At 46.2% G+C, this 17214-nt stretch overlaps 1 protein-coding gene across 1 annotated transcript in view; it reads left to right on the top strand.

Annotated features, from left to right (window-relative positions):
* The window catches only part of SLC7A6 (solute carrier family 7 member 6), a 36865-nt gene that overhangs the window by 13099 nt on the left and 6552 nt on the right, over positions 1-17214 (top strand). The window contains exons 4-8 of the mRNA XM_080828025.1: positions 10229-10354; positions 12247-12391; positions 13057-13180; positions 13384-13487; positions 16941-17037. Of these exons, the coding sequence (XP_080684151.1) occupies positions 10229-10354; positions 12247-12391; positions 13057-13180; positions 13384-13487; positions 16941-17037 (596 nt within the window). The remainder of the gene's footprint in view (positions 1-10228; positions 10355-12246; positions 12392-13056; positions 13181-13383; positions 13488-16940; positions 17038-17214) is intronic.

Raw genomic sequence — 17214 nt, 5'->3', positions numbered from 1 at the left:
GTCTAGGCGACAGGTTGGTGCATGTCTTACTTTTGTCTTATCAGATGTTTTGATTGGAGTCAACATCACTAGTTGTAACTTAACCCAGAAAAACCCATCAGTGCTGAGGACTTTATCCTGCTTCTCAAAAATAAGTTACTTTACTTCCCAGCTTTTTATTTTAAACCAGTTTAGGGTCTGAGGAAAAAGGCTTCTCTAGACTGTTGGGGTCCCAAGGTGTTACCCTCAGCCTGCAGGACCACTGTTTCCTGCCACTGCCATTCTTTGCAGCCCATTCTAAGCAGCAGGCACCACACCAAAAAGGCTTTTTCTCACTGGTGTTTGAGTTTTCTTTTTTAAAAAAGATTTTATTTATTTATTTGGAAGAGAGTGCAAGAGAGACAGGGAGAGAAAGAAGGAGGGAGATCATGAACAGGGGGAAGCCTAGAGAGAGAAACCAACTCTCCGCTGAGCAGGACTCGATCCAGGAACCCCACGATCATGACCTGAACCAAAGACAGACACTTAACCAGCTGAGCCACCCAGGTGCCCTATATTTGGGTTTCTGAGGGCAGAACCCAAGAGATCCCAGTTGATCCCTCTTTATTTTCCTTTTTCTCTCATGAAGTGGTCAGGAGGGATTCTGTGTGAAATCGCTGAAAAGGAGAGAAGATTGCTGTGAATTTACCCAGTCTTGTAGGGCTAGTGTTTTAGCTGAGAAGTGGCACAGAATTCCCTGTGTTCCTTAGCTCTGTGCTGCCAGAAGCACTTAATTATACTCTGTTCTTTCCGTATCTCTGCTTGCAAAAGCTTTGGCAGTATATGTAGTTTATCCACAGTGTTAAAAATAGACTGAGAGTACCTTGGAGTTAGCAAAAAAGGATTGTATGGTACACTGTGGTTCCTGACTTTAAGGAATTTGTTAAAGACAAATGTTGAAGGGAACCCCTCAACATGTAGCCCCAGGAGGGGAGAAGGTGGGTACTCAGCTGTATGTGTGTTAGGGTCTGGCCAGGGGAACTCTGGCCTGACTGAGTTTTCTAAAAAAAGAAGAATTTTCTGATTATGAAATGTATTCATTAGGGAGATGAACTTATCCTCAGATCACCCATAACGTACCACCAAAAGATGAACACCCTTAATAATTAAATCATGTCTTCATTTCATTCTTTTATAGTGCTGGCATCATACTTTGCATATAACTTTATATTCTGCTTTTTAAGTTTAGTATATCATGTTTTTTGGAATGTTCTTCAAAGAAATATTTTTTAAAGTAGTGTCTTTTTATTATTATTACTATTATTTAAAGGTAATACATAGACATTATAGGCACTTTGAAAACGCAAAAAAATGGAGAAAAGAAAAATCACCCATAATTAATTTTTTTATTATTTTATTTTTTATTTTTAAAATATTTTTATTTATTTATTTGTCAGAGAGAGAGAACACAAGCATCGGGAGCAGCAGGCAGAGGGAGAAGCAGGCTCCCCACTGAGCAAGGAGCCCCATGTGGGACTCAGTCCCAGGATGCTGAGATCATGACCTGAGCTGAAGGCAGATGCTTAACCTACTGAGCCACCCAGGCATCTCCACCCATAATTTTAACTCCCAGAGAACTACTGCTACTAATTGTGTGAAATACCTTCTAATATTTTTTTCTGTGCTTATCTCATTTTTTATACATTTTTTAAAAAGATGTTATTTATTTATTTGACAGAGACACAGCAAGAGAGGGAACACAAGCAGGGGGAGTGGGAAGGAGAAGCAGGCTTCCTGCTAAGCAGGAAGCCTGATGCAGAACTCGATCCCAGGACCCTGGGATCATGACCCAAGTCTAAGGCAGATGCTTAACGACTGAGCTACCCAGGTGCCCCTTATCTCATTTTTTAAAAAAAGTACTCTTGAGATCATACTCTCTCTGGTTTGTATAATACTTTAAAATTTTTAATATTTAATCCGTTTCATCAAATATTCTTAGAAAACATGGTTTAGGGACACAGAAGTAGTTTCCTGGCAGTGTGGTATAGTGGTTAAGATCATGGGCTCCCATGCCAGACCAGGACTGATTCTAGCTTTACCAGCTGTTTTTCCAGCTGTTTACCTTGAAGGAATTAGTTAAACTGTTGCCTTGGTCTTCTCACTTGAAAGTGGAAATATCACTTGTACTTACTAAAAGGATTATCATGAGGAATAAATGAATCAATACACATACAGTACTTCTCTGTGTCTGGCATAGAATAAATGCTCTGTATTATTATTATATTACAATATTACTGTGGGAGTCTTTGTATATAAAGATTCAGAGTTTCTGCACCTTTTTTCTGTAGGATAGAATTAATTATACAGGAGAAATACCTGTGTCTGAAGAAATAAATTGTTTTAAGATTCTTCATGTGTTACCCAGTTTTCTTCTAGAAGGTTTTGTGAGGGTGTGCTTTTACTTAAGCACTTAAGAGTGCCTGTGTGTTGGTCTCACGATGGCCTTAGGGTGAATTCCAAAGATAACGAAGTCAAAGGACATCTCTATATATAATTTTCATGTATAAAGATTTTTATTTGGGAAATCTTTTTTCCTTTATGATTGTCTCTATTGCGTTTGTTCTTTTGTCCTTACGAAGCCCATTTTTTTTTTTTTGAAGATTTTATTTATTTGACAGACAGGGATCACAAGTAGGCAGAGGGGCAGGCAGAGAGAGGAAGGGAAGCAGACTCCCCGCTGAGCAGAGAGTCTGATGAGGGCCTCAATCCCAGGACCCAGAGACCATGACCTGAGCCGAAGGCAGAGGCTTAATCCCCTGAGCCACCCAGGCACCCCTAGAACTGTTCTTTTGATTGGAGGGGAGACCTCACCTCTTAGAAGTGCAGTCATGGTATATCTGTGACTTCTTTCATTCAAGTGTACTTTTACCCAGATTACTCACCATCAGAATTCCTTCAAGCCCCTATTCCAGAAGCCCAGGCTTTTCCATAATGCATGCCTGCAGGTAGGAACTTGTCGGATATGGGCTTAAATCATAAAACCATGGCCTGTCCTGGGGTGCCTGGGTGGCTCAGTGGGTTAAGCCTCTCCCTTCCGCTCAGGTCCTGATCTCGGGGTCCTGGGATCCAGCCCCGCATCAGGCTCTCTGCTCAGCAGGGAGCCTGCTTTCCCCCCTCTCTCTGCCTACTTGTGATCTCTCTCTGTCAAAGAAACAAATAAAATCTTTAAATGCAAAATAGCAACAACAAAAAACATGTCCTGTCCTAACTGACAAGACTTTAGGGTTCAGCTTATTTTTCTTCTTGTAAGTTAGGGTGAAGAATCAGGCTGATGCATCATGTGCTGAAGGGAGTCTCTTTGGGCAGGAGTGGCAGTGGTCTTAAGAGACAAAATTGGAAGAAACCAATTAGGTCATAATTAGGGGTAAAAACCACAAAATCTGCGCTGAATCCACTGAGAAATTTAGGTAAGATAGGAGAATTGAGTTAGTCTTGAAATTAAGAAGAGTCCAGGTTGTTTTTTGGAAGACTGTCTATGGAAATTATAGCCATGCAAGCTAGATAATCAAAGTTTAATTCTAGAAGGAAGGGCCCAGACATTCTCCATGTGACAACTGCAGGTCAGAGCTGCAAGCTGGTGGCCTATGGGCCAAACTTGACCCATAGATATATTTGTTTGGCCTAGTGTTGTAAGCAGTTTTGAATTACTTGCCAACGTTTGAAAACCAGGACTTTTCTGTTGAAAAATCAAAAGTTTTGGCAACCTTGGGCCCAGATTCCTTCCTGACAAAATTAGCTGCCTTTGTGTCATGGTTGCTCCCTTTATTTATTTTTTTAAAAAGTTTTTAAGATTTTATTTATTTGACAGAGAGATAAAGAGAGCGTGGTGAGGGGGAGGAGGAGAGGGAGAAGGAGAAGCAGGGAGCCTGACTGGGCCTGATCCCAGAACACCAAGATCATGACCTGAGCAGAGCCAAAGGCAGATGCTGAACCAGCTGAGCCACCCAGGTGCTCCTGGTTGGTCTCTTCAAAGGAGCACACACTCTTCAGTCTACTATAGCCCTCCACTCCCTCTTGTTTTATACCCAGACATTACTTTTTTTAAAAGATTTTATGTATTTATTTGTTAGAGAGAGAGAGTATGCAAGCAGGGGGAGTGGCGGGCAGAGGGAGAAGCATGTTCCCCGCTGAGCAAGGAGCCCAGTGCGGGCCTTGATCCAGGACCCCAGTGACATGAGCTGAAGGCAGACGCTCAACTGATTGAGCCACCCAGGTGCTCCTATATCCAGAAATTCTTGCCTTTGCTCAGTTGCATTACCTTCTTGGCCCTTGAAGGCATCTCTCATTCACATCCTGGCTTCCCAGCAGCCCCCCGGCCCTATTCCCAGGTTATACTGGCAGACGGATCTTAGCAACTTTTTTGAATTTCAGGCTATCTTAGCTCTTCATTATCCTAGAACTGTGGTTTTCAACCAGAGGTGAGTTTGCCCCCCCCCCCCCCGGAAACATTTGGCAAGGTCTGGAGACATTTTTGGTTGTCACACCTCCTTGGAAGGGGTGCTACTGGCATCTAGTGGGTAGAAGCCAGGGGTACTATTGAGCATCTTGTAAAGTACAGGACAGCTTCTCACAACTAAGACTTACTCTCCCCAAATGTCAACAGTGTTGAAGTTGAGAAACTCTATCCTAACAGTGCGTTCCATTCATATGTGTTCTGGGAGCTTGGAATCTTCTGTGGTGGTTGGGGCCTCAGGCTGCCGACTGGACTGAGTGTGCTTAGAGGCTCTTACTTACGGAACGGTAGGGGAAAATGGCAGTTCTTGAGGTCCACAGGTCCCTTCTCTGACCAGGTGACCAGCAGTATTATTGGTAACTCAGGTGCCCAACAGTTCTTGATTTGATTGTGGAAGGGCAATTTTTCTTAGTCTATTTATCTTTGTGGGATTCTGCCTGTTGTGTAGGCTCACACACGTCATTCGAGAATATTTGCTGTGAAGATTTTTTTTTTTAAATATTTTATGTATTTGACAGAGAGAAATCACAACCAGGCAGACAGGCAGGCAGAGAGAGAGGAGGAAGCAGGCTCCCTGCAGAGCAGAGAGCCCGATGCGGGGCCCGATCCCAGGACCCCGAGACCATGATCCGAGCCGAAGGCAGAGGCCCTAACCCACCGAGCCACCCAGGCGCCCCTGCTGTGAAGATTTTAACATAGAAGTCACTCAGCACTGACTCTGGCATCAAAGCAGAGCCTTGCTTACTGCTGAGACACCACTTCCTTCAACCCCCAGGGTTTCTTTGGGAAGGCTGGCAGTGGAGAGGAGCACGAGGAGGAGGAGGAGCAGGAACAGGAGGAGACAGGGGAGGGAGACTTCTAAAGGGGAGACTGGAGTGAAGAAACACTGTGTAATGCCTGAATAGCTTTCTGTTGTCTCTTGCTGTCTTGGACTCAGGCCTGGGCAGGGTTCTGAGAAGGAAGGGTGTGCTTCCCTACTTTGGTCAGTTGTTGCTCTGGATAGACAGCTCTCATGTTCTGAAGGTGACATGACTCAGAAGGACTGGGTCTTTTTTTTTTTTTTTAAAGATTTTATTTATTTATTTGACAGACAGAAATCACAAGTAGGTAGAGAAGCAGGCGGGGTGGGAGGGGGAGCAGGCTTCCTGCTGAGCAGAGAGCCCGATGCGGGGCTCTATCCCAGGACCCTGGGATCATGACCTGAGCCGAAGGTAGAGGCTTTAACCCACTGAGCCACCCAGGCACCCCCGAGGACTGGGTCTTTTTTACCATAGTCTCAGAGACCCTGGAGTCTACCCTTGTACAGAGCTTGAATGGTTTGATAATAAGACTAAATGTGTATATTTGTGTAATTAAAAACAAGAAGGATTCTTAAAGAGGCATATACCTGACATACTCACGTGTATCCCAAGGGGGAGCTCCAGATTCCAGGATTTCCATTCAGGATTTACCTCTCCTGGACTGTTGTAGAACATTTTCCTCCTAATATACTTGTAGATGGTCTCTCCTCAGCTTTTTTTCTTCTCCCACCTTGTTGCTGTTGTTGTTAAGGATTGCATTCCTCTGTCCTTAAGTTCCCCTTAGTAACACCCAGCTTGTTTGTGGGAGGAATTGGAAGGGTTTCTTCCTCCCTGTTGCTGTGGGAAAAGGGAGCCTTGACTGTCAGCATAACTGTCACTATAGCTGTGGATTGCCAAGTGATCTCCTCATCAGAAAAAGAATATGAGAGGCACAGTTTGGTCTTAGGATGCGTATATTATCCAGGATTAATTTGGGTTTCAAACACCTGAAAACCGAAAGCAGCATGGCTCAAATATGTTGAAGTTTGTTCTTCTCACATATTAAAGGTAGACAGTATGGGGCTGGTAGGGTGACTTCATAATTTTTCAGGGAGCCTGGTTGCTTCCTTCTGCCTTACTGCTCTGCCATCCTCAGCACGTGACTTCTAGCTGGTGGTCCAAGGTGGCTACTCAAGCTGTGGCTGTCAAGTCTGCACTGTGGCTGACAGGAAGGACAAAGAAAGGCATGCTCCGCCCTTCAAAGAGACTTCCTGAGGTCTTATTTGTATGAAATTTTGCTTACCTCCCTGGAGCAAGAACTTAGTCACTTGGTCGTACCTGCCTGCAAGAGAGGCTGGTAAATGTCAGTTTTAATTTAGGTAGCCCACACTCTAGCTAAAATTTGTATGATTAAGGAAAAATGGAGGAACAGATATTAAAAGATAACTAGCAGTTTTTGCCACAGAGAGACTTTGCAGATTTGTTTCTGCTTTGGGGTTGGGTGTGGATTTGCTATGTGAGTACTCCTTTCCTAGCATCATGCCCCCAGAACTTGAAGACCCTCACAGGGCCCCCTCCTCCCCCCCCTACCCCCCACTTAGTGGTGCAGACTTCCCAGCAAGGAAATGAGATCAAGAGGGGAGGGAAGGCTTGGATGTTGTAGTTATGGTAGTTTTATCTGAGCACGTGGCCTTCAGGCCCAGCCTTGTGCTTGAGCTCTGATAGAATCTGTGGTCCTGGATGGCGATGGAATTTGAGGAGGTTTGGAGGGGTGGGGATCAGATGGTGAAATGTTTCTTGATTAGAATCAGGAAAACACTCAGGGGACTTGGCTTCTGCTGGTAGACTGTTTTTGGAGCTCTCTGTTCTCTGGCAGAGCTGAGAGTAAATGAAGCAAGCAAGACTCCTGGGGCAGCATTTAAGGATACACTCACTCTCAGGTTCTCCAAGTGGTCCTGAAAAGTGAGTGTTTCCTTAAACTTTGTGCACCAGGCGGCCTCCTCACCTCACCCTACTCCTGGCCTTGCTCCCTGGCTGCACATTGCTTTAGATTAAGCAGTTTAATTTTTACTGAGGAAGAAGCATATGTGCATGGTAAATAATTCAGAGTATACAATAGTATACAGTGGAAAAAGTCTCTCTCCCTCTCCAGAGCTTTGGTCTTCTTCCCCAGAGGCAACCGCTGTGACAGGCTCTTTTGTATTTTTCCAGCTGTCATTCAGAATGGGCTCTGCAGGGACTTCCATGAGGTGCTGCCTTCTTTTACTTATTGGCAGAGTCATGGAATTGCCACTGTGTGCAGTATTTACTCCTGTGCCAAGAAGAGCAAGCCAGGGGGAAATCTGTAGCAGGATGGAGGGAAGGAGAAAGAATAGAAGTGAGAAGGAGTGCCTGCCAGTGGGGCTGAGGATTATGTCCGCTTCTCTCCCCCATCTTGTTGCTATAAGGCAGAGGCACAGTGAGTCTAGCCAGGGCATTGTGAAATAATCTCTTCATGTGTGTGTCCATCTTTTTGTCTCCCTTTCTTTTTGTCCCTTCTCTATCTTTATCTCTGTCTCTCGTCTCTCCACCTCTGTCTTCTATGTATTTCTCTGTCTTTCTCTGTTAGTCTTTTTCTCACAAGCTGTACACCCTCTCACTTCTGCTGCTTTTCATAGTCCTGCTTCCTTCCTCTGTTTTCTTGTGGTTTTTGTTCCTCTATTACAAGGGCCTGAATGTGACTTTGACTTGCTGTATCTCCCAACTCTGCTACTGTTTGATAGATTCAGTCTCTTGGTACCCCAGTCTTTGTTCCTGGGAAAGGCAATTGAATGGGCTTAGTTTGGGTGATCAGCCATGATAGGTGAGCGGGAGGAGGGGCCTGGAGGTTACCTCAGAATATGCTTACTGTATTGCACAGGAGTCTGTGGATTACTGTGGCTGTTAACTAGGTAATCCTTATGCTAGCTGATGTAGGCTTAGATCCTCACAGCGAGCTCTGATTAGCAGGGCAGCAGCGTGCATTCCTTTGGCCTTCCCTCCCATTTGACTATGCTCCCACTCCTGACTGACAAGTGAGCACCTGTGTCATTTGCCAGAGTACTACTGAGTGAAATCTCTTCTCTTCAAACTTTTATTTATTTATTTGATGGAGAGAGAGAGAGAAAGAAAGAGAGAGGGAACACAAGCAGGGGGAGCAGCAGGCACAGGGAGAAGCAGGCTCCCCACTGGAGCAAGGAGCCTGGCTCGGAGCTCGATCCCAGGACTCTGGGATCATGACCTGAGCCGAAGGCAGAAGCTTAACCAACTGAGCCACTAGGCTTCCCAGTGAGTGAAAGCTCTTAAAGTACCATGGAGCCTGTTTAGGCACCATGTTTATTTCCACAGGCTCTAGGCTCTCCTCCCATTTGAGTAGAGGAATGTCAACTTTCTGACAGTTGCCTTGCTCTAGGGAATTGGTGGTTAAGTGAAAGTCATCACCCTCTTGATTCCCGCCAGGGTTCATCATTTCCTCTCTTTGCTTGGCAGTAAGCTTAGTAAAACAATATGCTCTTGTCTGTCTCCCCCTGCCCCATAACTGTGGTCTTCTTGGGAAAGCACCACACAAATGCCCAAGGGAGGACCTTCTTGAGACAGGTGTCCACATGAGTATAGCATAGATACTAACCTGTGCTGTGCATTGGGAGTCTGTAGGGTTCAGGGGGAGAGAGCTCAGTGAGGAGCTGGCTGGTATATTTGGGGAAGGTTTTACAGGGGAAGTGGTGACTGAACTAGACCTTGAAAGTAGGAGTCACTGTTGGCTGTGGCAGCATGAGGAGTAAAGGACATTTCTTTTAAGTGTATGTATGGCATCAGTAAGGAGAGAGTCTCTGGCTGAAGAGAGAGTGCAAAATGGGTAGGAGTAGACAGAGGTGGCTTGAAGGATGAACCCAAAAGATTTTGTAATAATGTTTGAGGTTCATATAAAAGTTCTGTTTTGGGGCGCCTGGGTGGCTCAGTGGGTTAAAGCCTCTGCCTTCAGCTCGGGTCATGATCTCAGGGTCCTGAGATCGAGTCCCATGTCGGGATCCCTGCTCGGCGGGGAGCCTGCTTCTCTTCCTCTCTCTCTCTGCCTACTTGTGATCTCTGTCTGTCAAATAAATAAATTAATAAATCTTAAAAAAAAAAGTTCTGTTTTTTTGGAGGCTTAGGGCAGTACTTGGCAGTGTCATTGTGGAGCCCCTTGCATTCTGTTCTTGTGTCCTCTTGGTGGGTCAAAGCAGTCCCTGTTTAGCAGGGGTAAGGCGTTGGGACCCTCAGCACAGGGCCCAGATATCACTGTGGTACGCAAGGAACTGGAAATAAAGCCAGCATGTAGGCAGGAGCCTGGGGAATGCTCAAGTAAGCTCGCTTCTCCATGGACCTCACTGAGAATTGGGAGGTTTGGATAGAAATGGAGGGGGATTTGGGGAAGGACCTTCCAAGCTAAGGAATGATGGTTGGCCTCCCTGAGCCACAGTTTCCTCATCTATAAAACAAGAGTAAGAATGTGTATATTTTTGGGTTATGGGAATTAATTGAGAGGATGTATGTGAAACCGTCATGTATTTATATACAAAACATTATCTCTGTAATTCCTAGGTGACTTGCCACCTGCATTCAATTGATGGGCCTCTCTTGTGGCCATGGAAATATTTTGTGCCTTGCATGGTTTGGAACCTTGAGAGTTTGAGTGGGAAAAAGTGGGTGAAGTCCATCACTCCTGGGCCTGGGGGCTTTTCCCAAAAAATGATTGTGGATGTCAGAATTTATGTGTACGTGTTAATGCATGCTTTTGTATTTTGTCACCAGTGATGGGCAGATCGTGGATGCCTCTCCATTGCCTGTTCTTCTGGTTCTGATTGATCCATTGGCCCCTTTGCTTTAGGCAGGGGCAGAAGCGATGCTCTCTGTAAGAAGAGATTGGATCACTGTGGACTCAGCTCCAGCCTGCCAGTGATGTTGCGTTTTTTTCTTCTAGGCCTGCTGACATTTGTGAACTGTGCTTATGTCAAGTGGGGCACACGTGTTCAGGACACGTTCACTTATGCCAAGGTCCTTGCACTCATTGCCATCATTATCATGGGCCTCGTTAAACTGTGCCAGGGTAAGATGGGCCTGGGCTGGGAAGAAGGGTGGATGACTCTGGGAGTTTGCCTAGATTTCATAAGGAGGACATGGGGAATCTTGGCTTTACTGATAAGCTCTTTCTGTGTATGTAGTAGACTGTCAGTGAGAGCAAGACATCTGTTCCTGGGCTTCTTAGGCCAGGCTGGCTTGGCCAACTGAACATGAGTCAGTCTCTCCCTTAGGGCTGCTTTCCCTTTGTGGAGGCTAGGAACATTGCAAGAAGGCAGCTGGGAGCCCAGGAGTTTTTGAAACCTGGATCTTGTGTAATTGGGTCATAAATGTAACTGATGGGGATAGAGCGAGCCCTGCTTGGCCCTGTTTTTGGATTGTGACTGCCAGGCAGTGAGTAGAAAGACCTGGCTGTCCTTGGGAGGAGTGGGAAGGTATGTGTGGGGGGGTTAGATGGAGTATAGAAATGAGTGGTTATTTTGTAGCCTTTACTCTTCATCTGGATTTGCTTTTATTTAACATTCAGTTTTAAAGTCAGCTCTCAGCAAAATATTAAAATAGTAGGAAGTTGGCACTGGCTTTCTTGCATGTTGGCTTTAGAAAGCTTTTCATTCCTGAATCAGAGTAGACTGGCAGTGAGGGTAGACAAGGTCTTCTCAGCCCTTAGGGAAGTCTTGAGGTATCTTTGGCCAGGGAGATCTCAGTTGAGATTGTCTGTCTCTAAACTCAGCTTTGTTTACATTTACCAGGGAGAGCTGAGACACCTCACCCCCCCCCCCAACTCAGATCCATTGGATTAAACACAAAATGGTTTTGGAGTTCAGAAAGCTCTGTTTTTAAGTGCCTTGGCAGCTGGTCCAGTACATTTGTGCACATGTACCGAGTTAGTACAGCCAGCCGCCTCGGTGTTCTTGAGTCTCAAGATCATCTTGGGGTCAAAGAGGGTAGCTGAGTTATCCTCCTATCAAGATCTGTGCCTTAGAAAACCATTGCTATGTATGATGCCTGACACACCTGGGGCACGAAAACCTCTATTTTCCCTTCTCTTGCTGCCTACCCAGCCCTTTTTGACACATTGAAGGAACAGTTCTACTTTTTGCAGAGGGTAGTGGCAGGCTTCCTTATAAGTCTGGATCTTGTTAAAAACCTCCAGGGTGTCCAGAAGGTCTCTCTCCTGGGCAGGCAGGTGCTACTCCCTTGGCTTTCAAATGTTGTGGTCTCCAGAGGCCTCTAAGGAGAAGGACAGGGGCCTAGGCTGGCTCTCCAAGAGTGGAAGTGGCTCAGGCCTACCCCGGGCATAGTGAGGACCCCAGTTCTTACATAGCCTGTGATTTCCTGCCACAGGCAACTGTAGCCCCTACAAGTAGAGCAACAGAGTTCTCTTCTGAGAACGAGAAAACTATGTGACCAAATTGTGTAGTGGTTTTGGCCACAACAGACAGTTCCACAGGAAGGCCTAATTATTAATTAAAAGTGCCTCCTTTATGTGAAACAGCGTTCTTTCTAAAAATAGGAAGAAGAGCTCTGGCCTACTGTGAGGTCACTTGGAACTACATTAGAGCTTTTCTGGAAAAGGTGTTCTCATTTCAGAAGGCAGCCAGGAATGTCTTTGTTTTTCTGAGATTGCGTAGTTGTGCTAGAGGAATATGCAGTTTCTTGAGGGAATGGGTGGGGTGATAAAGTACAGGGAGAGCTGGTGGTTGTTCTTTGAATATTAAATTATGTTTTTTTTTTCCTTCCCTCTGCCTGCTTACTTTTCCCTTTTCTTGACCCTCTTCTCTTTTTCCCCATCTTCGCTTCCTCTTTCTTACTGCTTCTCCCTGTTCTTTCTCTTCTGCTCATACCTTCTAACTCTCCTCTCTTTCTTCTTCCTCTTCCTTCCCACTGAACCCCTTCCCCTACCTGCCTTTGCCCCCACAGGACACTCTGAGCACTTTCAGGACGCCTTTGAGGGTTCCTCCTGGGACATGGGAGACCTCTCTCTCGCCCTCTACTCTGCCCTCTTCTCTTACTCAGGTTGGGACACCCTTAATTTTGTAACAGAAGAAATCAAAAACCCAGAAAGGTAACGGTGGGATCACACTCTTGGCTCCCCAACTTGGCTGGACCTCCTGCTGATATAGTGGGCACACTTGCTCTCTTCCCTCCCCTTTCTCTTTCTCTCATCTCTTCTCCCTACTCCTCCTTCTCTAGCACAGAAAGACTAGGGGCTAGGTTGAGGGTAAGAGAAGGTGGGAAAGCCTCTTCACCCTTGGGTTTACACTGGAGGATCCACAAGGTTTTGCTCAAGGAGAGATCCTCCAGTGGGCAGTAGCTGACCCAACTGGGGCTAGGGTGTTAGAACCTCATACTCTGGTGCTGACACTGAAGCCTGGGGAGCTGAAAGCTTATTCTGGGCCATCAGCCTCCCAGCCTGGCCTCCAGTCCCTGGAGGACACTGCTTCTCTTTCTGTGGGACCGATTGGTCCTGTTGTGGCAAGGATCAAATATTGAGCCCCAGCTATCTTCACAGAGAAGGGTTGGGGTCTCTCTCTCTCTCTCTCTCTCTCTCTCTCTCTCTCTGTTTCTCAGCAGAAAGGAGCATGGGATTCATACCCACCCTGACCATGTGGGAAAGAGGAGCCTGCCTCAAAGACTTAGAGCTAGGGAACTATTAAAGAAAAATCCCTGGGTGAACCTTGACTCAAGGAGAGTTGATTCTAGGTAGTCCTATCTCACTTCTCCTGACAGAAATTTGCCCCTGGCCATTGGGATTTCTATGCCAATTGTGACGCTCATCTATATCCTAACCAACGTGGCCTATTACACAGTGCTGAGCATTTCAGATGTCCTTGACAGTGATGCTGTGGCTGTGGTGAGTCTCCATTTGCTTGTCATCTTATGATACTGAATGGCTCAATCTCTTTCTGAAGCCCCTCCAGCTCTGCAGGGTGAGATGATGGATCTAGGCCAGAGGGTGGGCTGCTCGGTAGTGACGGTGTTTGTCCTGACAGCATAGGTACAGGAGGCTTATGAAACCCTGTCCTGTGCTGAGTGACTTCTGTGCTCTGTCCCCAGACATTTGCTGACCAGACATTTGGCTTGTTCAGCTGGACCATTCCCATTGCTGTTGCCCTATCCTGCTTTGGGGGCCTCAATGCATCTATCTTTGCTTCATCAAGGTAATGTGTTCCAGCTTTACCAATAACAGACTGCAATAGTTAATCTTCTGAGACTCTAGGTGAGCCCGTAAGAGCCCTTCTTTCCCTTCTTTCTCTTGGATGTACAGGGTGTGTGTGTGTGTGTGTGTGTGTACACTTGTGTGCGTGCATGTGCTGGCCTTTGTGCAGACATCTGTATGCTTGAAGCTCACAGTTCCATCTGAGGCGATGACAGATTGGTTAGAGGTAGAGGGGAGCAAGGTTATAGCTTGGTGTAGATAAGAATATTAGTGATCACTTGTTGTGGACCAGGTATTGGTACAGGGTGACTCTGCCCCTCAATTCACAGAAATCACTGAAGCTGACAGGTAGGCTCTGTTCTCCTCTCTGTGTAGAGACTTATCTATAAGAGCATTTGTCCTTCCTGTTGTTTCAGAGAAAGGAGCAGTTCTGCTTTTCCAGGCTTACTGTGCTACCTGGTTTCAGGGCCCCAGCACTACCCCCTCTTAGCATTTTGCTTCATCACTTGGCTCTTTGGTGGATGTTCAGTAGGAGCCCACTCTGCACAAGCTTCTCTCATCTCCGCTTAGTGAAGTCACAAAACAGCTTTTCTCATCTCCCTCCTTACTGGACACACTTCTGGAGGGAATGGTCTGCATTTTGACTGTCACTCATTTTTCTAGCCATTATACTTTGACTTCTACTACCTAAAAAATATTCTTATTAAGTGGACCTATGACGACCTCCTTAGCCTGCTTTTAGTCCTTATCCTATTGGACCCCTAAAGCAAGTGATGCTTATGGCCCTCTAATTCTGAAGCTATTTCTGTGACTTTGTGACACTCTGATATTTGAGAGGAAGGCTTCTTTCTTGATTTCTCTTTGACTTACCATATAAATGTTGCTGTCCTTAAGGCTGGGAGTATAGCAGGCATTCAATAAATATTTTCTACATGAACAGGTAAGAGGATGAATTAATAAAAGAAATAATTTTTGTCCTATTTATTCTTTTTTTTTAAGATTTTATTTATTTATTTGACAGGGAGAGATCTCAAGTAGGCAGAGAGGCAGGCAGAGAAAGAGAGGGAAGCAGGCTCCCTGCTGAGCAGAGAGCCCGATGCAGGGCTCGATCCCAGGACCCTGGGATCATGACCTGAGCCAAAGGCAGCGGTTTAACCCACTGAGCCACCCAGGCACCCCTGTCCTATTTATTCTTCTTACTGGTTTTGACACCACAGTCCATGTACTTGGGGCCTCCCTAGGGTAACCAGAGTAATAGATCAAAGTCTTGGAAAACAGTGTGGTGTCATCTTCCCTTATTTCAACCTGGTACAGCTAAGGTTGCACTTGATGTAGCTCTTTTTTTTTTTTTTTAAAGATTGTATTTACGTATTTGACAGGGAGAGAGACCACAAGTAGGCAGAGAAGCAGGCAGAGAGAGAGATGGGGAAGCCGGCTCCCCATTGAATGGAGAGGCCGATGTGGGGCTCGATCCCAGGACTTTGAGATCACGACCCGAGCCGAAGGCAGAGGCTCAACCCACTGAGCCACCCAGGTGCCCCTGGATGTGACCCTCCATAAGTTACTGCACCCAAAGATGGTGTTTCCCATAGACTTACCCTTATTGATTCCCAAGACATTCCAGCTGGCTCTGTCAATCTTCTTAAAATACTTGCACGATAGGTGCTTTTTAACCTCACTCAGCTCTATTGTGGCATTGACAGGGTGGGAGTGGGGATAGGGAATTCTGAGAGTAAGAGTCTGGACCAGCATGTAAAGGGACTACGGTGATGTAGAGGTAATGCACAATTGTTTGTTAACTTCCACTTTTTCTTTATTACCTATGTAGTTATCTCTGGCTTTATATTAGACACTTTTGCTGCGCCCGCACACAGTCCCCTTCCAGCATCCCCTCTACCGTATTTCTTCTCTACCCAGTACAGATTATTAACCTGTGTGGGCCAACTCCTACCATCTTGCCCTGTGACCTTTCCAGATGCTCTCATCAACTCCTGTGGCTCCATCTGGGTGGCTCACAAGTATCTCAGTGCCCTCCACTTGTGCTTTGTCTTTGGCTGTGATGCTGTGTGCTATCAGTTCTCCTTGCTTGGCCTCTTTATTTTTCCCTTGGTGTTCACCCTCTTCTTCCAGCTCCAACATGTACATGCATGCACACACACACATATATACACATGCACATGCAAAGGATCACCAGATTTGATTGAGGTGGTCACATCTGTCTTGTTTTGTCTTCAGCCAGGGTGTCTACCCTCATTCAGGCCTCCTCTCTTATGGGACAGTTATCACAGATAACCTTTTTTTAAGATTTATTTATTTGAGAGGTAGGGGGAGGGGCAGAAGGCTAGAGTCCCAAGGAGACTCTGTGCTGAGCACGAAGTATGACACAGGGCTGGAGCCCCTGACCCTGAGATCATGACCTAAGCCCAGATCAGGAGTTGGGAGGCTTAACTGACTATGCCACCCAGATTACTTTCTTATCTGGCCTCCTCCCTGTCCCCTAGTCTCTCCCTGCTTTAGTTGGCCTCCATGATGCCACCGGAGTCTCTGTCAAATGCTGTCAAGCCTTTATTTCAGAGCCATAGCAGACTCTCGTTGTTTGTTCAGACTCCACAGCATGGCCTCAGCTGCAGGGTCTTCTCAGCTGTTTCCTCACACACTTTAACCTGGGACTGCAGGCATTCTAGTACCAACCTCAAGGAGGTCACCCTCTTTCACTCCTTCACGCCTCTTTTGCCATTGCCTATGCTGTTTTCCACCCATCTGCTCCCCTTCTGGCAAACTCCAGTTCTTCCCAGCCCCGATGTGATCATCTCTTGTGAAGTTTTTTGTTCCCCCAGCTCCCCCCCAGGCTGGTGAGTGCTTTATACTCCATGATGATGCTGTCTACACTGGACGGTAGTTCCTTTCTCTCTTGCTCTATTTCTCAAACAGTAGGGCTCTTTGGGGACAGAGAGGAAGCCTGGGTTGTCTCTGAGGTCCAGGCTTGTCCTGGCCTATCCTGTATCAGGAGCTCAGGGAAGATATACAGAGAGCACAAAAGGCTTGCTGCCCTTCTTTAAAAAGCCATTGTGTAAAGTATGAAATCTGTGAGGTGGTAGAGTGGGGGTACCCCTGATGGAATGGATGGGGGTGGCAGTGAGTGATGGCAAGGTGAGGCATCCACGGAGTGATGGTGGGTTTCACGGCTGAGGGGCTCAGGGGTGTCCATGGCCAAGAGAGAGGTAGGACATTCTTGGTTAACACTGGAAGTACCCATGGTTGGAGGTTGGAGACATCTATGGGTAAAAGTTGAGGGGTGAGGGTGGGGGTTGGGCATGCATACAGTACACGGGATACTCCTCTGAGAGGACTGCCTCCTGTGTTTTTGTGGAGTTCTGAGCCTAGTTTGTCAAGTGGGAGTGTGGCTACATGGCCTAGTGAAAGGATCATCCTGACACACTTCTTATCCTTCTAGGTTGTTCTTCGTGGGCTCCCGTGAGGGCCACCTCCCAGATGTTCTGTCCATGATCCACATTGAGCGTTTTACACCCATCCCTGCTTTACTGTTCAATGTAAGCTCTGCTGGGGGAGTGTGGAGAACTCTGGTACTCTTGCTGACTTTATGAGATGACTGTGAGTAGGAGGTATAGTAGCTTCTTAAGGTATTTCCCAAGACACTTGGTGTTTCTAAAAATATAAAACATATGAGAGAAGGCAAATGGTACAAAAAATGTAAAAATAAATTTGTA

Source organism: Martes martes, assembly GCF_963455335.1.
Source record: "Martes martes genome assembly, chromosome: 17".
In the NCBI taxonomy this organism is placed as follows: Eukaryota; Metazoa; Chordata; class Mammalia; order Carnivora; family Mustelidae; genus Martes; species Martes martes.
Note: the sequence above shows the minus strand (reverse complement) of the source record. Positions and strands in the feature narration are given on the sequence as shown.